Source organism: Bombus pyrosoma, linkage group LG8 (assembly GCF_014825855.1).
Source record: "Bombus pyrosoma isolate SC7728 linkage group LG8, ASM1482585v1, whole genome shotgun sequence".
In the NCBI taxonomy this organism is placed as follows: Eukaryota; Metazoa; Arthropoda; class Insecta; order Hymenoptera; family Apidae; genus Bombus; species Bombus pyrosoma.
Window position 1 is genome coordinate 885,561 of NC_057777.1, and position 21,174 is coordinate 906,734.

General features: G+C 35.7%; 2 protein-coding genes across 8 annotated transcripts in view; one reads left to right on the top strand and one right to left on the bottom strand.

Moving 5' to 3' along the window:
* Nucleotides 1–10,572, top strand: part of LOC122570413 (cyclic AMP-responsive element-binding protein 3-like protein 2) — a 49,522-nt gene extending 38,950 nt beyond the window's left edge. For all 7 annotated transcript variants that reach the window (XM_043732693.1, XM_043732694.1, XM_043732696.1 and 4 more), the window contains 3 exons: nt 679–954; nt 1,881–2,024; nt 3,202–10,572. In XM_043732693.1, the coding sequence (XP_043588628.1) occupies nt 679–954; nt 1,881–2,024; nt 3,202–3,387 (606 nt within the window). In that variant the 3' untranslated portion in view covers nt 3,388–10,572. The remainder of the gene's footprint in view (nt 1–678; nt 955–1,880; nt 2,025–3,201) is intronic.
* Nucleotides 10,573–12,140: 1,568 nt separating this feature from the next.
* Nucleotides 12,141–20,944, bottom strand: LOC122570411. Its single transcript, XM_043732687.1, has 7 exons — nt 20,627–20,944; nt 20,241–20,538; nt 18,487–18,791; nt 17,925–18,048; nt 17,597–17,831; nt 15,510–15,663; nt 12,141–12,662 (listed from the first exon to the last, which is right to left on the bottom strand). The coding sequence occupies exons 2-7, from the start codon at nt 20,517–20,519 to the stop codon at nt 12,317–12,319; spliced, it is 1,443 nt and encodes a 480-aa protein (XP_043588622.1). The 5' UTR covers nt 20,520–20,538; nt 20,627–20,944; the 3' UTR covers nt 12,141–12,316.
* Between the last annotated feature and the right edge of the window lie 230 nt (nt 20,945–21,174).

Here is a 21,174-nt window from a genome sequence, read left to right on the forward strand (position 1 = left end):
GATTATTCAAACTGTAGAGGAAGTTTCAAGCGCGAATGTTCGTGTCTTGTAGTTATTCGTAAATGCATGCGAACACTTGTTCCAACAGATAACGTCAAATACCGAAACGTGGCTGATTATTAGAGTGGAACGATGTTAGTATAGATGTAACGACATGTGTGAGGTATTCCGTAATTTAACACGTGTAATTGTTACAGCAGAATGACTTTCACGTAAATGCTTTTAATTCTGTCTGAACGAACTTCTATCGTTTTTATTTGTGGCAAATTTTTGTAAATATTCTATCTCTTTGCATCTCAGTGGAGTGTTTAAAGTTCGAGATCGAAAGAATCTTACATTGGAACGGCTCGATTCTTCTTAATTCAAAATTTGCCTTTTTACACTCCAGTGTATCTAAATGCAAATAAAATTAAAAAAGAAACGTAACATTTAGTAGATTTTCAATTTCTCACTTTTTCATGGCACGCGATATTCTTCGTTTTCCTATGTAATTACGATTTTAATTGACAGAATTTTAATTTGAAAAGGAACAGAAGAGCGGATATTCGACTATTCCAGAAACAAAATTTCGTCGACGATCGATATTCTTACTCGATGATCTCAAATTACGAATATCTTTCGCCGATGCATCTAAGAATGATAAAAATGCCAAAAGAAAACAAACTTTGTGTGTCACAGGGTATGGAGGTAGAAGAGTACAACGGGGAGGCGAGCGATGAGAAACAGGCGGATCTACGCGCGTCCAGGCAAGGCCTACCGCCAACGCCGCCGAGCAGCGCCAGCTCCGACAGCGAGGGCACCGCTTCCGCTTCCTGTTCGCCGGAACGCCGAGATTCCCAGAGCTCCGCGCACGCACAGAATCTCAGAGGCCTGCTCACGCCCAGACTTTACATCACAAACGGCACGCACACCACCAGACAGCCGATACACACACCCTTGATTTCCTGTCAACCGGTGAGCCAAACTGGAATCTTTTTTAATTAACGCCACTTTTTTCCAGACGAATATGTAAAATAAGCGACTTTGAGTTATAAGATAGTCGGCAACCTTGCAGTGAATTTATAATGTAATTATGAAATGTTTTTGTGTTATAAGCGAGCCTATGTTACGAACGATAGTAGCGATTTCAATGTCGCTGTATAAATACTCGATTAATTTTCAATTTTCAAAAAAAAGTATGAATTTTAATATCGCTGGTTTATTCATGGCAAGGATATGGCGTAAATAATAGCGCCTATAATATATCATATTTTTCTTTTCTTGGCGCCTCGTTATTCATTCTGTCAATGAGTGAAATATTTTATGCGAAATAAATGATAATATAACGATATAATTGAGTAACTAAGAACACGATATAAGATTATAATATTGTGTAAGACACTAGAAATGAGAATGAAATAACCATCTTGTAGTATAATAAGATATAGGCCTAAAGTACAAATAAATTATTATTATTATTATATTTTATGTAACGTATTTTACATTTAATTACATTTAATTAATTTCACATTCTATACATGCTTTCGTAAGAGTTTTATAAAAGTAAGATACATCGCTTCTGACAGAAAATTTTGGTAAAAATTAAGCAAATATCTGATGTCTTATGCGAAATATGATTTTGAAAATTTTCTGAAAGGGACTTGATATTGATATATAATTGACAAGATACACAATGAACCACTACGTTAATTAATATCGAGTCGTAACATAAACAAGTTCGATCGAATACAGAAATATATTGAGCTTGATCGGACTTACAGTTTAAAAAATTATATTTTGTAATCCAAAAAAGACAATCCTCCCAATAAAAAGAAATTCACGCCATAAACACGGAGAAAGATGGACGTAGGTTGTGACGTTGCGTTAAATTCATCTTACAGAAAGGGTCGACGGGTGTGTTAACGTTGACCGAAGAGGAGAAGCGGACATTGATCGCGGAGGGATATCCAGTGCCTACGAAACTGCCTCTGACGAAACAAGAAGAGAAGTCTCTGAAGAAAGTCCGTAGGAAAATCAAGAACAAGGTGAGTGTCGAATACTTGTTAGAAAATAATTAGACCGCGAATATTTATGCAAGTTCATATTTTTAGCGACGCAAAGTATTTTACCTTTTAAATATTACAGCCAGTACTTTATTTTAAATCTTCTGTGTATTTTCGAATATTACGCATGTTCTTTTTACTTGTATATCCCATAAAACTGCAAACATCCGCGATCTGGAAATAATTATACCGCGTTCATGCTGATTTTTCAATGAAATTATCTATTACTGTGTAGTGTAAAATTTGTTTTTTAATCTTTGATTCTGAACAGGTTCTGTTCTCTGCTTGCATTTTAATTTTGTTTTCGATTTCGATGGATGATAAATTTCGTGTCGTAATTAATTAACATTTGAGAACAATCTTGTGCAAAATCTTGCGTCTGTGTTAAATCCGACGACGATAATTACGTAAAAGCAGACACTTTGTCGCTAGTCATTTTTTTGCGATACAGCTTTCTTCGTTTATAAATCAGCGGCTGAAGAAAACACTTAACTCTTCAAATACACACTGAAATAACGAAACTTAATCAAACAAATCCACTTTATTCCAAATTTTTAACTGTTTATTCGATTTCAATTTCTCATGCCTAATATTCTTGTGCCGTGTGAATGAATTAATTTAATTTTTAATATCGTCTATTTACTTGGTTTCCGATATTTCCTCTCTATATCGATTCTTAACGCGTTCTACTTATATAATACGTTATTTTTAATAATATTCAGTTTGTATCAATTTAACGTTGTCTACGTATTTAATGTTTTATACCTAAATCTTAATTGTTTCCTATATGAAAGAATTCTTTTTAATTGCCTTTTCATCTATACAGCACAACGAACAACACATTGTCCACATAATTCTTTCTTCTATTTCAACAAAATTTATACGAAAATATCTTCCCATCGGGCACAGGATGGAACAAAGGAAAAATTCATCGGTTTCCAGAAAACTGACGTAGCTATTCGTTACAGACATCGGGATATAATTTTCTCATAATGCAAACTGTTTCCTTGAATCGGCCGAATTAAACACCGAACATGACGACAGTAAAAATTATTAAGCAAAACTTGGCAGGAATTTTCGCGGAACAACGAGTCGATAGCGCAACCAACGCTTAACGAAGAACAAAACTCGACGCATGATCGGCTGTTTCGTGTTTCAGATATCAGCCCAGGAGTCGCGACGGAAGAAAAAGGAGTACATGGATGGCCTAGAAAGACGCGTGACAATGCTCACGAACGAGAACTCCTCCTACCGGGACCGACTAACAGCGTTAGAAGACACGAATCGCGAATTACTGAAAGAGCTTCAACGTCTCCAGGCACTTCTTCAGCTACAAAACTCGTAGGCGCACCGTTTCGAAATGACGTTGAATGATTATCAAGAAGACATTATAATCGCGGTCATAGTGGTCGGAAGGGCGATTTCGCGAAGACTGGTGGCCAACTAAAGGGCCTTAGAACGTGTTCCTGATCGTCGAATCACGAGTGTTTTTTTTTTTGTTTTTTAATCTTCTATGTAGTTTCCTTCGATCCTTGGACAATTTACAATTTTCTTCGATTATGAAAGGGAGAGAAGAAAACTTACGTTTCCTCGATGAATATCTTTCGATGAATAATCCATCGAGTTTTTATGGGATCAAATGTTCTTGCGGACTATTTCCCAAACAGACCATTTTCCAAGGGAACAGTGCAATTTCCTTTACATTCCTGTGTAAAGTCTTCCTCGTGTAGCGGATCGAGCGTCAGTCGAGTAGAACGATTCGCGATGAAAATATATTCCTTGGATACGCCTCGTCTTCCTGTTTTTCGTAGACAGGAATCGGCGGAGGGTGCAATTCTGCCGGGAGTGCCTTGATTCGCTTATCTTTCTTCCATCGCGAACGACGAATTGAAAACGAATTTTATTCTCCTTTCTCTTCTATTAGAAGCGTTTCGTTACGTTTCTGTTATTGTATCGCATCTAATGAATCGAATTTATCGGATTGTAACATATTGCGTAGAAAGAACGTGGAGAAAGGTGGATCGCTATACGATTTAAATGTGTATTACATCGAGAGTTTAAAATTGGAGTTAAAAATCACAAAGTACATGCTCTAAAGTGACTATGGAGAAGTTGTTCTACGTGTAAAAATGAATCGGGAAAGCAAGAATAAGAGTCTCCGTTGTTGAGAAAATCGCATTTGAAAATTGAAGCGAGATGTACGTGCGTTTAGTTGACTCTCGACAGGGCACGTGTCTATCGACGATTTTTTAGAAAACGAGACTTTGAAGGAAGGATATTACTTTACATTTTCGACTTATTTTTACACGTAGACTCAACCTTCAGAGCAATGATACCATATTCTTTCGATTTAGAGTGAACTGAACATACACATATCCGACCTATTTTCAAGCTCGATTATCTCGAAAACGAAATGTTAAATAAAAAAGATTCATTCTTTATTTTTAATTTAGTTTTGCTTACACAATAACCTTCTGCCACCTACTTTGGAACATTCGGTACATGTAACGTTCGTTTCACGCTTTATTTTGGAAAATTGACTGTAGCAGAAGACTGGGAAATTGAAATCAAAATGTAAAGAATAAATTTCTTGAAATTGATCGCATTTCAGTTTCCTTAAAGAAGAATACATTTTTAAATGATAGCGACTCGTAACGAGATTCGATATTATTACAATGAATTAAACGAAGATCGAATCCCAGAGGACGTAACTTTCTTTTCGGCGTTGTACATCTTTCGCAGATAACTTATTCCACAAAGTTCGATAAAGCGTATGGAGAGAGTTTTGATTCAAACGAAATTTCAACAAACGTTCAAAAAACGTGCGAAATTTAATTAAACGACAAGGACTAACCCTCCAAAGGCAGACGTATATTATATTTTTCCACGCTCCGCAGTTACGCTGGGTCATTTTCATCCAAGATAAATGTCCTTGGTATTCTGGACTTTCAAAAATGTAAAAAAATGCCTAGAATACTTATCGATGTCTTCACTGTATAATAAAGTCATTTATCAAGTCAGATATTTAAAATTTCTATCGATAAAAATCAAAATTTCGCTTGGATGAGTAACGGCCCAGTTTAATTACGAGGAGTTAAACTTGTAGCGAGACATTTAGCGATAGATAAGCGTTCGCGCAGACTATTAAAGTATTTAGGAGCGTAAGTGCATTTTCAATCGACTGTCGGTTGATATTTGTGTTCGCTTGACAGCGATAATGACTCTTCGATTTTCGTCCAAATAATATAATAAAATTAGGAAACGGATATAGAGAACGAAGAATAGTTAAAATATAATATTAAGACGACATACAATTGAAACGATAAATGTCCAACGCGTTAACTATATAAATTATATAAATAATGAGTGATTATAATTAATGTGGTATTTTATCTAGAATGAATACGAGATGATCGTGTACGTCTATTTTCTCCAGAGAAAACTTGTTAGATTGATATATATATATATTTAGGAATTTATTTATAGATTAGGATCCATTCACGCGAGATATAGATTTGTATATTGTATTTGTAAAAGAAGACGTTTATTTAACCATCCGTACGTTGTTGAGATGGTTCGCACCATTGTGGTTTTAAGAAGAACGTGTGCAATGATGTTGACTTTGATTATTTCTTCAAAGAACGCGCCACAGTATATAGATGTATAATTTTTTCGTAATTCTGTTATACTATGATACTATATTACGTGCGGTGTGATTCGTAGTACGATAAAGGAAGATAATTTTTCGGACTGCAAACAGTTGAGAGACTGCAACGAAAAATGGAAAATGAAATTCGAATCTTTTTTCCTAGAAACAGATATTTTTCGAGAAGAATTGTATTTTAGACGTAGTAAACAGGGTTTCTGTCTTTCCTGTTTCTTGAACTCCTTCGAGATTCTTAACATTCTCGCGTTCTTTATCGAAAAGGTTTATTTCAAGAAAAAATAAGAAAGTAAAAACAGAGAATAGTCGAGGAATGTTTTCCGCGAGAAAAATATTTTCTGTGTAGGAAGTGTTTTTATAAAAAGACAAACACTCGGTATCGAAAATATAACTTGTCGATAAAAATACATTTCTCGGGGGATTTGCAATTTAGAAAATAACAATGGTTTACAAATACACGCACAAAGAATCGTATAAAATTTAATTCCTCGAAAAATATCTAAGAAATCCAATCTTCGATTTTAACGAAAGGTCGGTAATCTTTTAACTTCGTAACGAATCACGCCTCACTTTGCATATTCTATGCTCGCACTGATCACATGTATCGTCCAATTTCAAAGGCGACAAATTTTCATTGTCTAATGGGTACAAATATCACCGATAATGTTCACGATCGTGTGAATTAAAGTTAAAAGAAGGGTGAACGAATGGTTCTAAGAGGAAACTTGTCTCGAACACGAGCGCTGCCATTGATTACTATAACGATCTTTGAAAATATGATACTTTCGGCACGTAAAGTCTTGCTGATATAGTTAAGCACGAGAAGAAAAAATTCTCCAAACGATTGCATTTTCTTGAATTTTAAAATACATAGGTATTTTATTAACGCATCAAGTGCCATGATGGTTAGAAATATTATTATATTACAAAATTATATGAAAACTACGATAGAACTTTGATCATTGGAACATCTAGATGGAAAATTCTGCTTTTCTTCAAATTTTCCAACCATCTAACATATCGCACTGTGTTACGTGACGTACATAACACAGTGCGTGTGTATTATTGATGAAAAGTAAAAGAAGAAACGAATGTCGGAGTATGTTTTTGAAAAAAGAACGATTTTATTCGAAGTGGAGGACCGCTTGAGAAATTCTGGGAAATGATAGAACGGTTCTTGTCTGTTTTAGTTGGCTATTTAAAGCTCGAAGCTGTAGTACGAGCTTCAGCGTCTGGAGCATCTATTTTTATGCAGAATTCGCTGGGTCATTTAAACAATAACAAATGTGTTAGGTTCACATTACGTCTACAATTTTGAAGCTTTATCTTTTATTTCAAACAGGTTGTCCGAAAGATTGGTTACGAGATAGATTGGATAAACAATTTGGTAACTTATCGTGACGTGATAATTGTTCTCGCGTGTTGAGGTAAACTCAGAGGATTTATTTTATTAAATATTCCTTTGCCAAAAGTCATATTTCTCTCTGATAATAACAATCGACATTCTGTTCTTCTTTTTAATTCAGAATCTTCATATTCTCTATAGAGTATCTTTAATAATACAATTAATTTAAATACATGTTAGCATTTTGTATAAAGAATTAATCAGAAACTTTTAAACAAATTACTAAATTTTTCAATCTGTCTCAACAAAGAAAATATCTCTGCCATAAGTCTGGTAATTTAATCACGAGAAAAACGGGTTTTCAAAAGTCACTGTTTCATTTTAAAAAATTAAAGGGGAACAAAAATCAGAAGGGGAGGATTTTTCCTATTTACAGAAAACCTGATTAATCGATCAAAGGGTAGGATAAGTTTTAACTGACATGGCATCAAACGTGTTAATAAATATCAAAGATGGTTGAAGAACGTTTAACAGAATAATTCAAGTACCTAAAAATTCGATGGCGCGTCTCCGATTTCTTCGTCGAACACATTTTCGATCACGATCGAGGCTCCTCGCGCGATTTTGCGATCTCATCGTTCGGCGATCACGTGTCGCGGAAAATTTTCCTCCTGGCTTAGATCCACGCTTCGAACCAATCGAAGTTCGCGAGAACTTTGATCAACTTGTCTAGCCGTCGTAAGCCCAGGAAACAGGGAATTGTAAACACGATCCATATGTTAAGCGGATATTGAAAGCTGAGATCTAGGGAAGCTGCCAATTTCCAATTTTTCAAATCCTAAACTTTGAAATTTGCAAATTTTCATCTGTTCGAAACTTTAGACGTCTCGATTTCTCTCAACCTTATTCCTCTAACATTTCAAATTCCGAATTCTCCAAATTTCCGAAGCTTCGAGTTTCTCGAATCTACAAAAATCTAATCGACGATAAATTTATTTCCAACTTGGGCTCCCGGAAAACAAGTTGTTTCGTATTTGTATAATATAACAAATGTTACATAACGTGATATAGTCATTCAACTTTCGCGAACAACAACGAAAACCCGTGAAAAAAGTTATAGGAAGAAACGTGATCTCTATTCAAACTCGAGAAAACTATATCGTAGCGAAGATACGCGTAAAGCTCTCAAGAGATTGACAAAAAAATTAACGAGTTTACCAAACAGTGTCACGTGTGTTTATAGTACGCTATTGAGGAGGAAAAAAAATTACGAGAAAGACACGCACACTCGCGTGTTACGTACTCGCGGTAAAAAAAGCGGCAAGACGTGTAAAAAAGGCAGGCTAACTCGGCGTCTGTCAATTACTTACGCCTGACTGAGCACATCCGCAAACGTGAATCCTACTGACTTTAAAGACCGATGTGCCTATAATGTTCTTAAAGGGGATACTGTTTTTCGCGCTTTCAGTTGTTGACCCTATCGCTTGTACGAGATTGTGGCGTGACACCTGCACTTATGGGGTAATATCGATGCATTATAGATTAAAGCTGAGCGCCGAACACCTATGGACGTTTATTACATTAAGTAGCGCGCGTTGATCGCAATGGTCTCGTAAATAGGAAGAATGTAGAGGAATCTTCCAGTGGAAAGTATCTCCGGTTTAGATAATATTACAATGGAACTTTGTTTATTCGAACGAAATTTTAACTGGCCGATGAATTGAAGTTTTGCTGATTGAATTCGTTTATCTGAACGCGAGCTGCCATTACGCGAATGACAAGCGATAGGCAGCAAGGCCAACTGGCGAACTCCTATTATACCAACTCTAATTATAATAAACTGTTTGTCCCGTGACAAGTTCAAATAAATGTAGTTCCAGTACGTAGATAGAGATATGTTAATTTGGTATTTGAAAGAAACTTAAAAGTTGGGAAGTTTGTTCGATTATCCGGAACTGTGTACGTCTGAATGACCAAATTTTGGAATTCTCAAGTTTCCGTAACTTTGCATCTCCGAATTCCTAGACCTGCAAATTTCTTGATTTTCCAATTGCACGTTGAAACTCTCAAATTTTGGATATCTAAACTCCTCGTGCTTTCGAATTCCCAAACTTCGAAGTTTCCAAGTTTCGAAATGTCTTACAGTTTCATAACTTCGAACTTTTCAATTATCTAAAATTCTACAAACTTCAAGCTTTCAAATCCTGAAATCTCTGGATCTCTAGCTTATCAAATGCCACACAGTCGAATTTCAAAGCATCTGGTTGTGAATTTCTAAATTTCCAGTGTTCTTCCCTAATTTCGCAATTTCCACGATTCTGTGAATCGTTCCGTTTTCAACAATTTTCCAAATTCTCTTTGCCCAACTTCCACACCATTTACATTCGCGCTCTTCGATCCGTGCGTTTCTAGGTTGTTTCAGAGTCGATCAAACGACTATGTAAATTAATAAATCTCGAGATATTTGAGGAATTACTTGTTACAGTCCCTGTTAATCCTATTCGCAGCAGAAGCAGACGCAATTTATACGTCGGTGTTATCCAATGATTCGCGGAAACCGTAATTCCCGCTATACAATTATACGAGTACGTACGTAAATTCGCCGGAGGAAGCCTCGTATCGTTAGATAAGAATCATAGCCTGTCGCGCAGAGGAATCGTATATAATTTCTTGTACAAAATGCCAATTGAACGCAGTTTTATCCAGAGGAAATGAGAGAAAGAGAGGAACAGAGAGAGAATGAGAGAGAAAGAATTTAATATATTCTATAAACGAAGCTTTATATAAATGGTTATATATATACATATATATATATAAATATACATATATATATACATAAGATATTTCTATATAAACAGATAATATATGTATACACTAAAGAAAACGTACACAAACACATTTACGAGTCTATAAAATAGACGACGAGAGAACGATTGTCATACCATAGACTGTGGATATTTATGGAATTTCATATTTTTATCACTCGAACGATCAAGAAATGGATCAAGAAATCTGTAAACAGAGATTCGTACCACGAAACTAGGTATCGTAATTTTATCATGGACATCTTGTATATTTTTGCACGTTGTATGCATTTTAAGAGTTGCTATTCTTCCAAATTTCTCGCATTTCATACTTTTAAATATAAATGCCTAAAGATCCGCAGGCTAATCCGCACGCAAACAGACACGTACACGCAAATAACGTTCGTTCGATTTCATTATGGCGAATCGATGATCGATTACCGATTCGTAAGATTACCGGTTCGCTGCATCTGTGTGCCCTGCACCGAATATCCGATGTATCGCGTGCATTATATTATTTATCCGCAGAGACTAACCGTGTATATCTCTGTGTATACGTGTCCTCGTGTTAGCTGTGCAACGACTTATCCTATTATCCCGACGAGTAAATGTCTTTACGCGATTATGGTGTGCCGCTGCCACGTGGACGCCGGTGCACGTGGTCGTTCGTCTAACTTCGAACGTTGTATGACAAATGAATAAACACATGTGACTTAACTTTTTTGTTTTCGACCTTTCAATTCTTAGCCACTCGTCCAATTTCGTGTCTGGCGTAGCTCAATTTCCTGTTAAAAATTGAAGAACTGTCGACGACGTAGTATCATACTATTTCTTACATTTTTCAAATTCTTGTTTCGTTATTCATCAATCAGGAGATTTTGGTTTTCTCGGTTTATACAATTGGCGTAGTTGGATCGTGTCAAACGATTGGACAGGTTTTTTAAACGACGTACAACTCGATGAATTTTCATTATTTTCACTTCGAAATGAATATCGTTAAGATGTGAAGAACACGTATGCGTGCCATCAGCTGATATCCACAAGGTTTTACGGTTCTTTTTAATGAAAATCTCCAAGCGAACTAAAGGAACGTTTGTATAAAAATTCACAAATTATAATAAATATAATGAAATAATTGCATATATATTATATCAACGCATATGAAAGAAACAAAAACGAAGAATTATATATACCACGTCGAATCAAAAATCAATTGGCTTCTCGAGACCATTTTCTTCCCTTTAAACGAACACCGTGTTAAAGAAAGTTTGTCCTTGATTTCCCAAATTTCGTTGAGTCGCTATCAGAATTGATCTTTCTAAACTATTTTTATATTCTTCTCCAGATAGTTTACAATTTTGTCACGACTATGTAAATCGATATAACAAGCTAGAATAATAGTTTGTAGACAATATTCCCAGCAGTCCGTGCTTCAGAGTTAAATACATTTGTTCGTAGATTATCGAGCGTCCTAGTTCATTGGGATGTTTCCTGCTCAGTCTCCGTGGGATTAACTTGGAACATAAGTTGTTTACTAGTGGGTTTAGGTGGTCTTCTAATCCCTTCTTAATCTTCCTACACAAATTCCTTAGTACTTGTAATACATGGCGTGATAGATGGAATGATTGTAAACGAAAATAACCTTCACCAGCTAATTGATTTTGCGCGTACGTGGAATAATAGATTTCACGTGACGTCACTGTTCGCATTGACAATCTTATCGGGTTTACTCTGCCGTTAGGTTTCACAGGATCATCGAGCGTTTTTATCAAAACATCGAGTAACCGATCGAGTAATCGAGTAACTTTGGAATTCGATTAAAGCGAATTACTAAGGAAATACTTTCTTGCTCGTTTAATTCTCTTCGTAATTCTAAGTGAAAAAATTACATATTTTACTTGATATGGCAATTTAATTATGCCGTCGAAATAAGACCATTCGTGCAGCACATTTCACAGCCCAATCTGATAGGCCTCCACGATTGAATCGACCGTTCATTCACGTTTTAATTAAGATTCTGGTAATGAATTATCGACCTCCACCTCCTGATAACATTGTTTCGATCTCTTCTCATTTCCCGCACGTCCTTCGAATTTTAGAAACAAACAAATTTTTACGTCGTTGAATTCTCTGGCCCGATTAATCTGAAAGGTGTTGCGCGGTCTTTCGATCATTTCTGATTCGGTTGTAGCGAATTTTTTATCGTTAGAAAATATTTCAAGCTTTCATTTCTTAAAAAAATTAAACGATATACGAAAAAGAAAATCCTCAGTTTCGAAATAACGTACATTCGCAATGGTTATAATATTTATTGAAAAAGAGTGGTTATACAGCAGCGAATCATTTCTCGCATTACAACGTAATAAAAGCTGCTTTATACTTCAATTTAAATAATATAACCTTACGCCGTGAAATGCTGTAATTTCTACCAAAAGAGAGAAGCAAGAGAATTTTTATCGTTTTATTGATCGGTGTCAAGATCCGCTTCCTCAATTTGATCATCCACTTTACGCTTAAGGGTCGATAAACTGAGGGGAGCTTCCATATTTAAAACCTCCTCATCCTCCTTGCGCCCTTTTCTTCTCGATCTGTACAGAGGATTTTCGAATCTTCCACCGGAAGAAGGATCGTTTCCCTCAGCTTCGTTATCTTCAAGATTTGGTTCGTTGACGACGCTGGCAATTTGAACGTTGCTCTCCGCGCTATTTTCAAATCGAGCAAAACCGAATGGTTTGCTACCCTGCGTTTTGTCCACTCGAATTCCATCCCTTATCGAAGAAAAGATCTCCGAGAAGCCTAGCAGGAAACTGCAAATAATAACGAGACGTCTGATTAAAATTCTGGATACTTAACTACGTTAAATACGTACATTTTAAAACTGCTTTTATTAGTTTGCTTGCATTTAAAACAAAAAGTTTGAAGTTTCAAACATCTACCTTAGATAACTGAATTTGAAAATATTTGCTGTTAATCTCAAAGAATAGTGAAAACTACTTTCGTCGGAAGAACATGTTATGCCTTAGAATATTTCATAGAATTTTTCATTACAAATGAGAGAAAAGGTATCAGTAACATAGAACATTATTATAATATCTTCAGCACTTTGGGTTATTAAATTCCCTTTAAGAAGCATTCTCTTTTAAAACTACAAATTTACGATACTTTTACATATAAACAGCACTACTCATTGATCAAACAGAATTAATTAAATTGCAAAAGTTTCTACTTCCTATTTTCTAGTTTCTAAGCATATACAGAAAGAACATCCCATTTTTTATTCTTCCTTTTCTTCTTTTCGTTCATTACTTTATGAATTTATGTCTTCTTTTTATTTCCCCGTTTCCTCTAACAATTTGAAATTTCATTTTACAAATTGCCCGATTAAGTGGACAAATATTTAATAGCAGTGGCGTTCCTGTAGTCGTGGAATACGAGTTTGCATTCGTAGTTGGAGAAATTAATAACACGATAAAGCTTAGACTTCTCCGTTTCTTCCTTTTCTCGACCTTTCGCTTCCCTCATCTTCTTCTGCTTCTCTCTTTTCTTCGATTGCTTTATGAATCTTTCTTCTAATTATATTTACACAAGTCATAATTTACACTCTATCGCTTATTTTCTTTAACCTTTGCATCTACTAGAGATATCCTTCCTTTTTTCCCTTATTAATCTTCTCTGGGAAATATTATTTTCTGCTTCTCTTCTACGATCTGTTTTTCCCTCGATGATTGAAAATGTTATTTCACGAACTGTTTGATTAGGTGTCTACATTCGCTTTGTACACGTGTATTACCACCGTACTGCTCTCCAATGATTCGATCGACAGCAAAGAGAACTTTTGAAGTTACACATGTTCCAATATGCAGTTCGGTTTACCGTACGTAAACATTGATACCATTGCTGCAATTCGAAGCAACCGGTGCTGTTTCTCTGGTGATTTCGTTATTCAAAATCACCGAGATTGGGACTCGAATTTCTGCTACTCGAACGGAATTCATAACAGGTATTTGTAACAAAATGAATTTCTGTTTACGATGGGTAAGCTGATCGTTGTTTGTAATAACTTTGTGAGCGGACTTCTTGCATAGCCGAATATAAATGCAAAGATCAAATTGATTGCCAATTAAATTCCAAACGCTCAAACTCAGTGAAACAAAGATGTACACACTCACAGCCACGTAATGGACGATATCTTACATCGTCAGAGTTTCCTAATACGTTAGACGAAGATACGTTTCACTGAATTTTATCGATACTTGCAAATTCTTTAATCTTCAAACTTCCGAATTTGCAAATTTCCAAACCTCTCGATCTTCAAATTTATTCGGTTCGCATCAGATTTTTCAATCTTATTTCGATCGGTAAAAGGTTCTCACGATTAAACATTTCAAGAGACATATAAACGTTTTAAAAACATTTGGTTCAGTCTCGTTTAAAAGTATGCCGAAGGGAGGTTAATTTCGGAAACATCCGGTTTAACGGGGCTGCGAGCGAAGGAGAAACGCATCCAGTTGCAAACTGCGCCTCGTGTTTCATATTCCGTGTAATTACTTTTTCCATCGCGTTCCTCTTCTTTTTCTCCCTTTGCTCCTCTCTTTTCCCGTGTTGTCTCTGCCTCTCAACGATCCTCGTCATCGACACCCACGTGTCGCTGGAATATAAGGGTCAAACGGGACGAGCTTATAGAAAGCTCCATCGCCGTTTTCCCAACGAGTCGCACGTAATCGTTGAGCTGCTCGCTTCCGTTTGTCGTTCGCGAAAACATGCATCGCCCAGCTATTTTCCACGATTTATTAATTCCGCCTTCTCCTTTCTTTTTCCCCTTTTCCTTCGACCTTCTCTCTTTCATTCATTTGCTTGCTTAATTGGCAGCGTAGAACGCGAAGAGATTTTTAGTTTACTGGAAGTTAGCTTTGCACGTGGAATCTTTTGAAAATGCGAAAATATGAAAATTCAAAGGAACGTGTTTTCGTAGTTTGAGCAGCTATTTCACAGTTTGCGGGGACATTAACAGGTCTATGAAAGCAGAGGTCCGAAGGTTCGAAAATTTACATATTCGAAGTTTGAAAATTTGGGAATCTGAAGGTTTACAGGTTTGCATCGTGAGAACTTTGAAAGCGAGAATTCGTAAATTTGCAAATTTTAACGTTAACGCATATTCGCAAACCTGCGAATCCCACGGTTGTAAAATTTACAAATTGGAACGTGGCAAATTTGGAAATCTCGAAACTTCGTAACATTGAAGTTTTGAAGCTGACAATTTACAAATTCGACTAATAAATTCGAAAGTACTAATAAAGTTCGAACGTTTCGTCTAACAATGCGCGACTGTTCGTTAACCCATCTACGAATGATTAATAAATGAATCGTTTTTATGGTAAAATATGTAAAGCGCTTTCATGGTAAATTTAGAAGCAGGAGGGATTATCATATCTCTGTTGCTCTCTGTATCGTCTCGCTGTAGCTCATAAATTTCTTAAACCATTTTTATCCGAAGTTAATCCTGCAGGAGACTTTAGAATTCTCAGAAGGTACGTACAAAAAGGATAAAAGACTGTATGTCGTGACGTTATAGTGCCTCGTAATGAGAAAAAGAGTTAGAAGAAAGGATATTATCTCTTTAGGTTGATCATTAATTAATTACACTAAGTACTTACTGCCTGTAAGAGTAGCCAAAGTATAAAAAGACGAGGAACAGAAGAAGAAGGACGATCATTGGCATTCCCAAAAAGGGAACCAATGTAATAGCCATACGATTATCTCGCACGGCAGGGCCAGTTACTTCTGTTGAGAGAACTTCGACTTCCATACCTATTAAAAGAAGAAAATCACGATAAAATAAGCAATATTTAAATCTGTTGTGGTCCTCCATTTTTACGTTTCAAACCTGTAATGGGAGCAACAAATTATTGTCGTAAGAAGCAAACAAATTTTTCATGTTTTAAGAAATACTCTGACATATAAACGAGCGTTGTTCCATACTTTTCTCAAATTTAAAAAATCCGTGAAGAAAGAATAGTACGATCGAGTCGGGGACGATGAGAAAGATCGGAAAGCAGAGTTAAAAACATCTTTTGCAATTAGAGCACTCCGGATAATTAAGATAATTCGTAATCAATTTCAGAACTTTTAAGTCATTGGGAAATATTATTCTTCCGATTAATTTCGAAGACTTGATAATTGCCATTTTGTAAGAAAAGGATGATTTAATATTTCGCGATAATAATTTACGATTTTATATTAGACTCCGTTTATATAAAAACCGAGCAATAAGTTAATTCGTTTTATTTATTGTAAATCGAATTCTTTGATATAAAGATGGTAGACGTTGAAACTAAAGGAGCTTTGACAGTCACTTTTTAATCGCTTGTTGATTGAGGAAATATTCTGTTAAAAAGTTTCAGGGGATTTTCCGATTTTCCTTGATAAAATATAAAGTTTACCTTGTCTAGAAGAAGAATAACTTTCATTAATCTAGAACGAATGAAAACTGAAATTAATGCTGTTGGAAAGTTTCTTTTTAACGACTCGCTAATTGAAGAATATTTTATACTATTATAACTTTCTCGCGACAGTCGCCAATTTAAGTTAGTAGTTTTACTTAATTTCAAGTAGATAAAACGTAAAGTATTTAAACGTATTAAAAGTAATAAGTAAAATAATATTTTCTTGTGAAAAAACCATAAGAAATAATGGGAATGTTAAACATAGAAAGTGTTTCGAGGGGAAATGTCTTGAAAGAGCGATGGTTGCGTCGTCGATGAAGCCGGAGTAGTCGGTCAGGTTAATTGTTTTCTACGTAGTGGAAAATACAGTAACCGATATTATCAGGCCGTGACTCGTCGAAGAACCGTATGATTATTCATGGAGTCTATAGAAACTATTTTGAAAGAAATAAATAATTTATTTCCTGCATCGCGTGTAACTCTTCCTCTGCATATTTTTACACAAATAGACAACATCCGATGTCAATTTTTAATATGGCGAAATATTTAAAAAGGGACTTGCTCGATTAAACGAGAGAGAATAATCTAAAAAAATGGCCACGACTACACAAATTTATGTTGAGATGATACTTTTAATTCCAATATTCATCGATAGTCGACAACATTAATTTTTATATTCTTAATTCTGCTTGTAATATACGTGGGTATATACAGGATATCCCAGACAATTGAAATTCAATACAGGATAAAGGAAAGTGATAATCGATAAGTGATAAGACAACAATGACGACAGAAAGCAAGTCGTGACACTGTCCGTGTTTAATAATACAAACACGATCAGAAAGAAAAGTTTCATAATTCGAAACTTCCATTTGACACACGGCTATTTGCACGCGAGTGTTTAATCAAACTTGTTCGTTCCTTTCGAAAACGTGGCCTTGAATAAAAAAACGTTATTCTTCTTTTTCTACTTATTTTTCCACGTAGAATCGCTAGCCGGACGATTGTACTACTATTTTTTAGGACGGTCCGTATATTTTTAATTCTCATTTCTACGGAATTCAATCAAACGGTAAAATTAATTAACAGTATATTCGATTCGCATCTTCGACATGAAGCACCGCGTTTTTCATGTTTAACTTACCTCTCCTTGCGAATATTCCTACGAGAATAGATATCGGCGACACGTTAAATTAAAGAAAAATCATTAGTTACGTACACATTTAGAGATAACGAAGTAACGAGAAGAATAGAAAACGAAAAGATTAAACTAGAGAGACGTAACGTATGGAATTTACTTTGCAACAATCTCTTTGCGCGATATGTAGCTTCCAAGATATCGATTTCCGAATAGTCGAGCTTCTTCTTTATCAAAACTTCGATAGCTCCGTTCCAGGTAGGTCTTACGTGCCAAGCGATGCTTTCAGCGTATCTTCTTAAAGCGTCGTCTGTTAATAGTTGAACCAATGGTAGAGGTATTTTGTTTGTTAAAGACAATCGACCGCCACAGTATCGACAGCAGTGACCTTCCACCTACGCTCGAATATTATTTGAAAAATGAATTTCAAGAATTTATTACATCCATGGGAATTTCTGTAAAGTATGATGATTGTTGGTTGAATTTACCCATATGGGATATTCACAAGGCGTGAATCCACACTTTGGTCTTTCAATGGCACAAATTTCTTCGAGATAGTAGCCATTTGGATCGTCTTGGCAGGGACACTCCTTGCAACTATAGCCCACGTATCTGTGGAATTTGATCTTGGATCATCTTTGTTAAATAAAAATTTGGATGAATACACGAAGATACGAAACTCGGAAGTTTCAACATTTCAAAATCCGGTAGTCTGAATGTTCCGAAGGTTTGAGAATTGCAAAATTTAAAGATTGAAAACTTGCAAGGTTTATGAATTTAAAAGTTCAGTGATTTCAAAGTCTGGAAGCTCGAACACTTAGATGCTCGGGTCATTTGAAAATTCCACGATTTGCAGATTTGAAAGCTGAAAGACTGGAAAATTAAAAAATTGGTCAACTCGGCGGTTGGTAGGTTTCGCAATTTAAGAACGTGGAAATTTGGAAGCTTGAAAATTCGAACATTTGAAAAATTGCAAATCCTGCAATTTGCAAATTATTTACTCCGAAACATGGTAAATCTTTCATCAAAAATTTGTTCAGCGAGACGCACTTTACTGTGAATATTCCTTTCTCGAACTCTCTACTGTGAACCATGTCTGCCCATTGCCACGCTCTATACGGTTGCTTTTCGTCCATCATTCTCACCGATTGCACTTCGATATTCTTCATCGGCAAAAGTACGCTGAAGGTTTGATTCTTTCTGGGAAGTACGATATTATCTTGGCGACATGGTACTTGCTCGAGATGCGGCGCTGCTATTGAACTTCCGCCCCAATTTTGAGGGTCAGCCCAGAATAGGTGACCCGACCTTGACCACTGGCTGATTTTCTTTGGTGATTTTCCTGCTTCACTCAACTATTATAATTGATCGATTAATTGCCTAATAAACTGATTAAGCATGATAATTGTTACCTAGAAAGAAATTTTGTAACGAAAATAAAAGGGTGATCTTAAAGAATGGCAATTTGCGGACCTGATTGCGAACGAAAAATTTGTCAACAATATTAAGACCAACTGTCAAGCAACAGAAAACGTTATTTTATCCGAGATGCGATAGGAAATTTAAGAAGAACGAGTGTAAAGATGAAAAAGCGGCAGTTAATCTTCATTTTCTTCAAATTCTGATCCAACTACAGAATAATTATTCATCCATGTCGACATAATAATTCTTCAGAAATTCCGCTGATGAATCAATCGAAGTTTGAAATCGGGAACATCTGAATTACCATCGGATTGTTGCTACGATAATTGCTACGTGAAAGCAATAGCCCTCAACGATCTTGTAGTACTTCGGATTTGCTAGATTTCAAACTTTAATTGATTCACCAGCAGGATTTCTGAGGAATTATTTCGTAGACGGGCCGGAATCTGAAGAAGATGAAGATTAAGCTAAAGAACGGGCAAGTTTGATCGCTGCCGCTTTTTCATCACCGTTTTTTCCCCATCATTCTTTTTTAATTTTCCTCGAGAGATGCGCTTGGACGTCTTGAGAGACCTTCTCGTTCGCAACGGAGTTAAAAAATGGCAATCTCTAACATCCTCCTTCGTGGTTAATAATTTCATAATTAAAATTTCGAAAAGGAAGGTCAACAATTTCGTAAACTTGATAATTTCAAAGTGGATTTCTACTTTCTTTCGCACTCGCGGTTTCCATTTCATTTTTACTGATTTTGAGTTTACCGAAACAGCTGCTGAGGCATCGTACGCATTTTATTTCCACCGTTCTGAGACGTTGCTCGTTAAATTTTGCTATCAAAAGAAGAAGAATTCGATTTACGTCTTGTCCGGCGATTCTGTTTCGCAGGCTATTAAACAACGAACGAGAAGAATACGACACAATGTCGATACAATCCTCGGGCTAATCGTGTATTTCGTGTATACCGAAATATATGTACTTTATTACGAGTTTTTTTATTAGCATGTTAATAATGTCGATCGTGGAGGAATTAACGAGTAATCGAAAACTTGGTACTTTAATTTACCATTATTATTAATCTACCATCCGTCAAATATAAAAACAATTATCAATAATCACGTCTAGAATAATATTATGTTGTCAAAGTATCAGTTACTAAAATAGTAATTATTAATTATTATCAAAATAATAATTTCAAAAGATTGGAAAACGAAGCTTAACAAATATCAATTTCACCTGTGAATATACTGTCGCGTTAATTCGTTACTATTTATAATGCGTAATCCGGTGACCTATGAACCATATTTATAGCAATTAATTGAAATATCACGCGTCTTTAGTCAGTAATTTATGTAATTATTTATTCACGCGTGTTTCTTAATTCCTACCTGTAATCTTCCATTCCTGGGCAAGACCAAAGATCCAGATCTAGGTAAATCGATTCCAGACAGCCTTAAATCGATCGATTTTCCAATTCCCACTGCGTGTCTCATATCCAAAGGAAATGTCACGTAACTGTCTAATTCCGGTACTCGTTCCCCAATCCAATTTTCAGCCGTTTCCCATTCTAAATTTGGAAGCCAATGCTTCTCGACACCGAGAACTACTTTTATGATTAACAAAGATTGGAAAAATGTCCAAGCTTCGTAAGAAACTCCACATTTCATGATATCGAGCAACGGTTTCCTATAAATTAAAATCTTATAGATCTCTGAAATTTGTTATTCCTTTAACAACGCTGATTTATCACGAGTAGCGTTAAAAGTTCTTTTACTTTTCGATTTCGAGATTCGAAGCTTCGTGCGATTCGAGAGAGAAATGATTTTTATTAAAATGGTTCGGTCAGCGTTTAGGCGAATAGGGACGAACGATTGTCGAGTTAAACGATCGGAAACTGAAGCGAATAATCGGAGTTGACAGGGGGCGTGCTTAGAGATTTATGGCAAGCTGCTGCAGACTCGGCCTATTTATCGTGATAATTTAAGTTTCGACGATCTTTTTACAACGACGATGTAGAAACCCATTGGCGAAGACATTTCTATACTTTATATCATTAGGAACGGTCAATTTTTCTATTTTTAAACTTTGAATCTTAATATAATATTATGATATCTTGTAATAATCGAACATTGCAAAAGGTAAACGTACTACTTTCGCGTTTGTTAATCTTCTAATTTTCGTATTACTTGCTGTCTAAAAGCAACTTCTCGTATTTTCTATTACCAGAGATCTTCTAACAGTCTTATCCTTTGATTGAATTTTCAAAGGCGACTGAAATTCGATCGCTGCTAACATTGAAATACGCAGGAAGATTAATTGCAA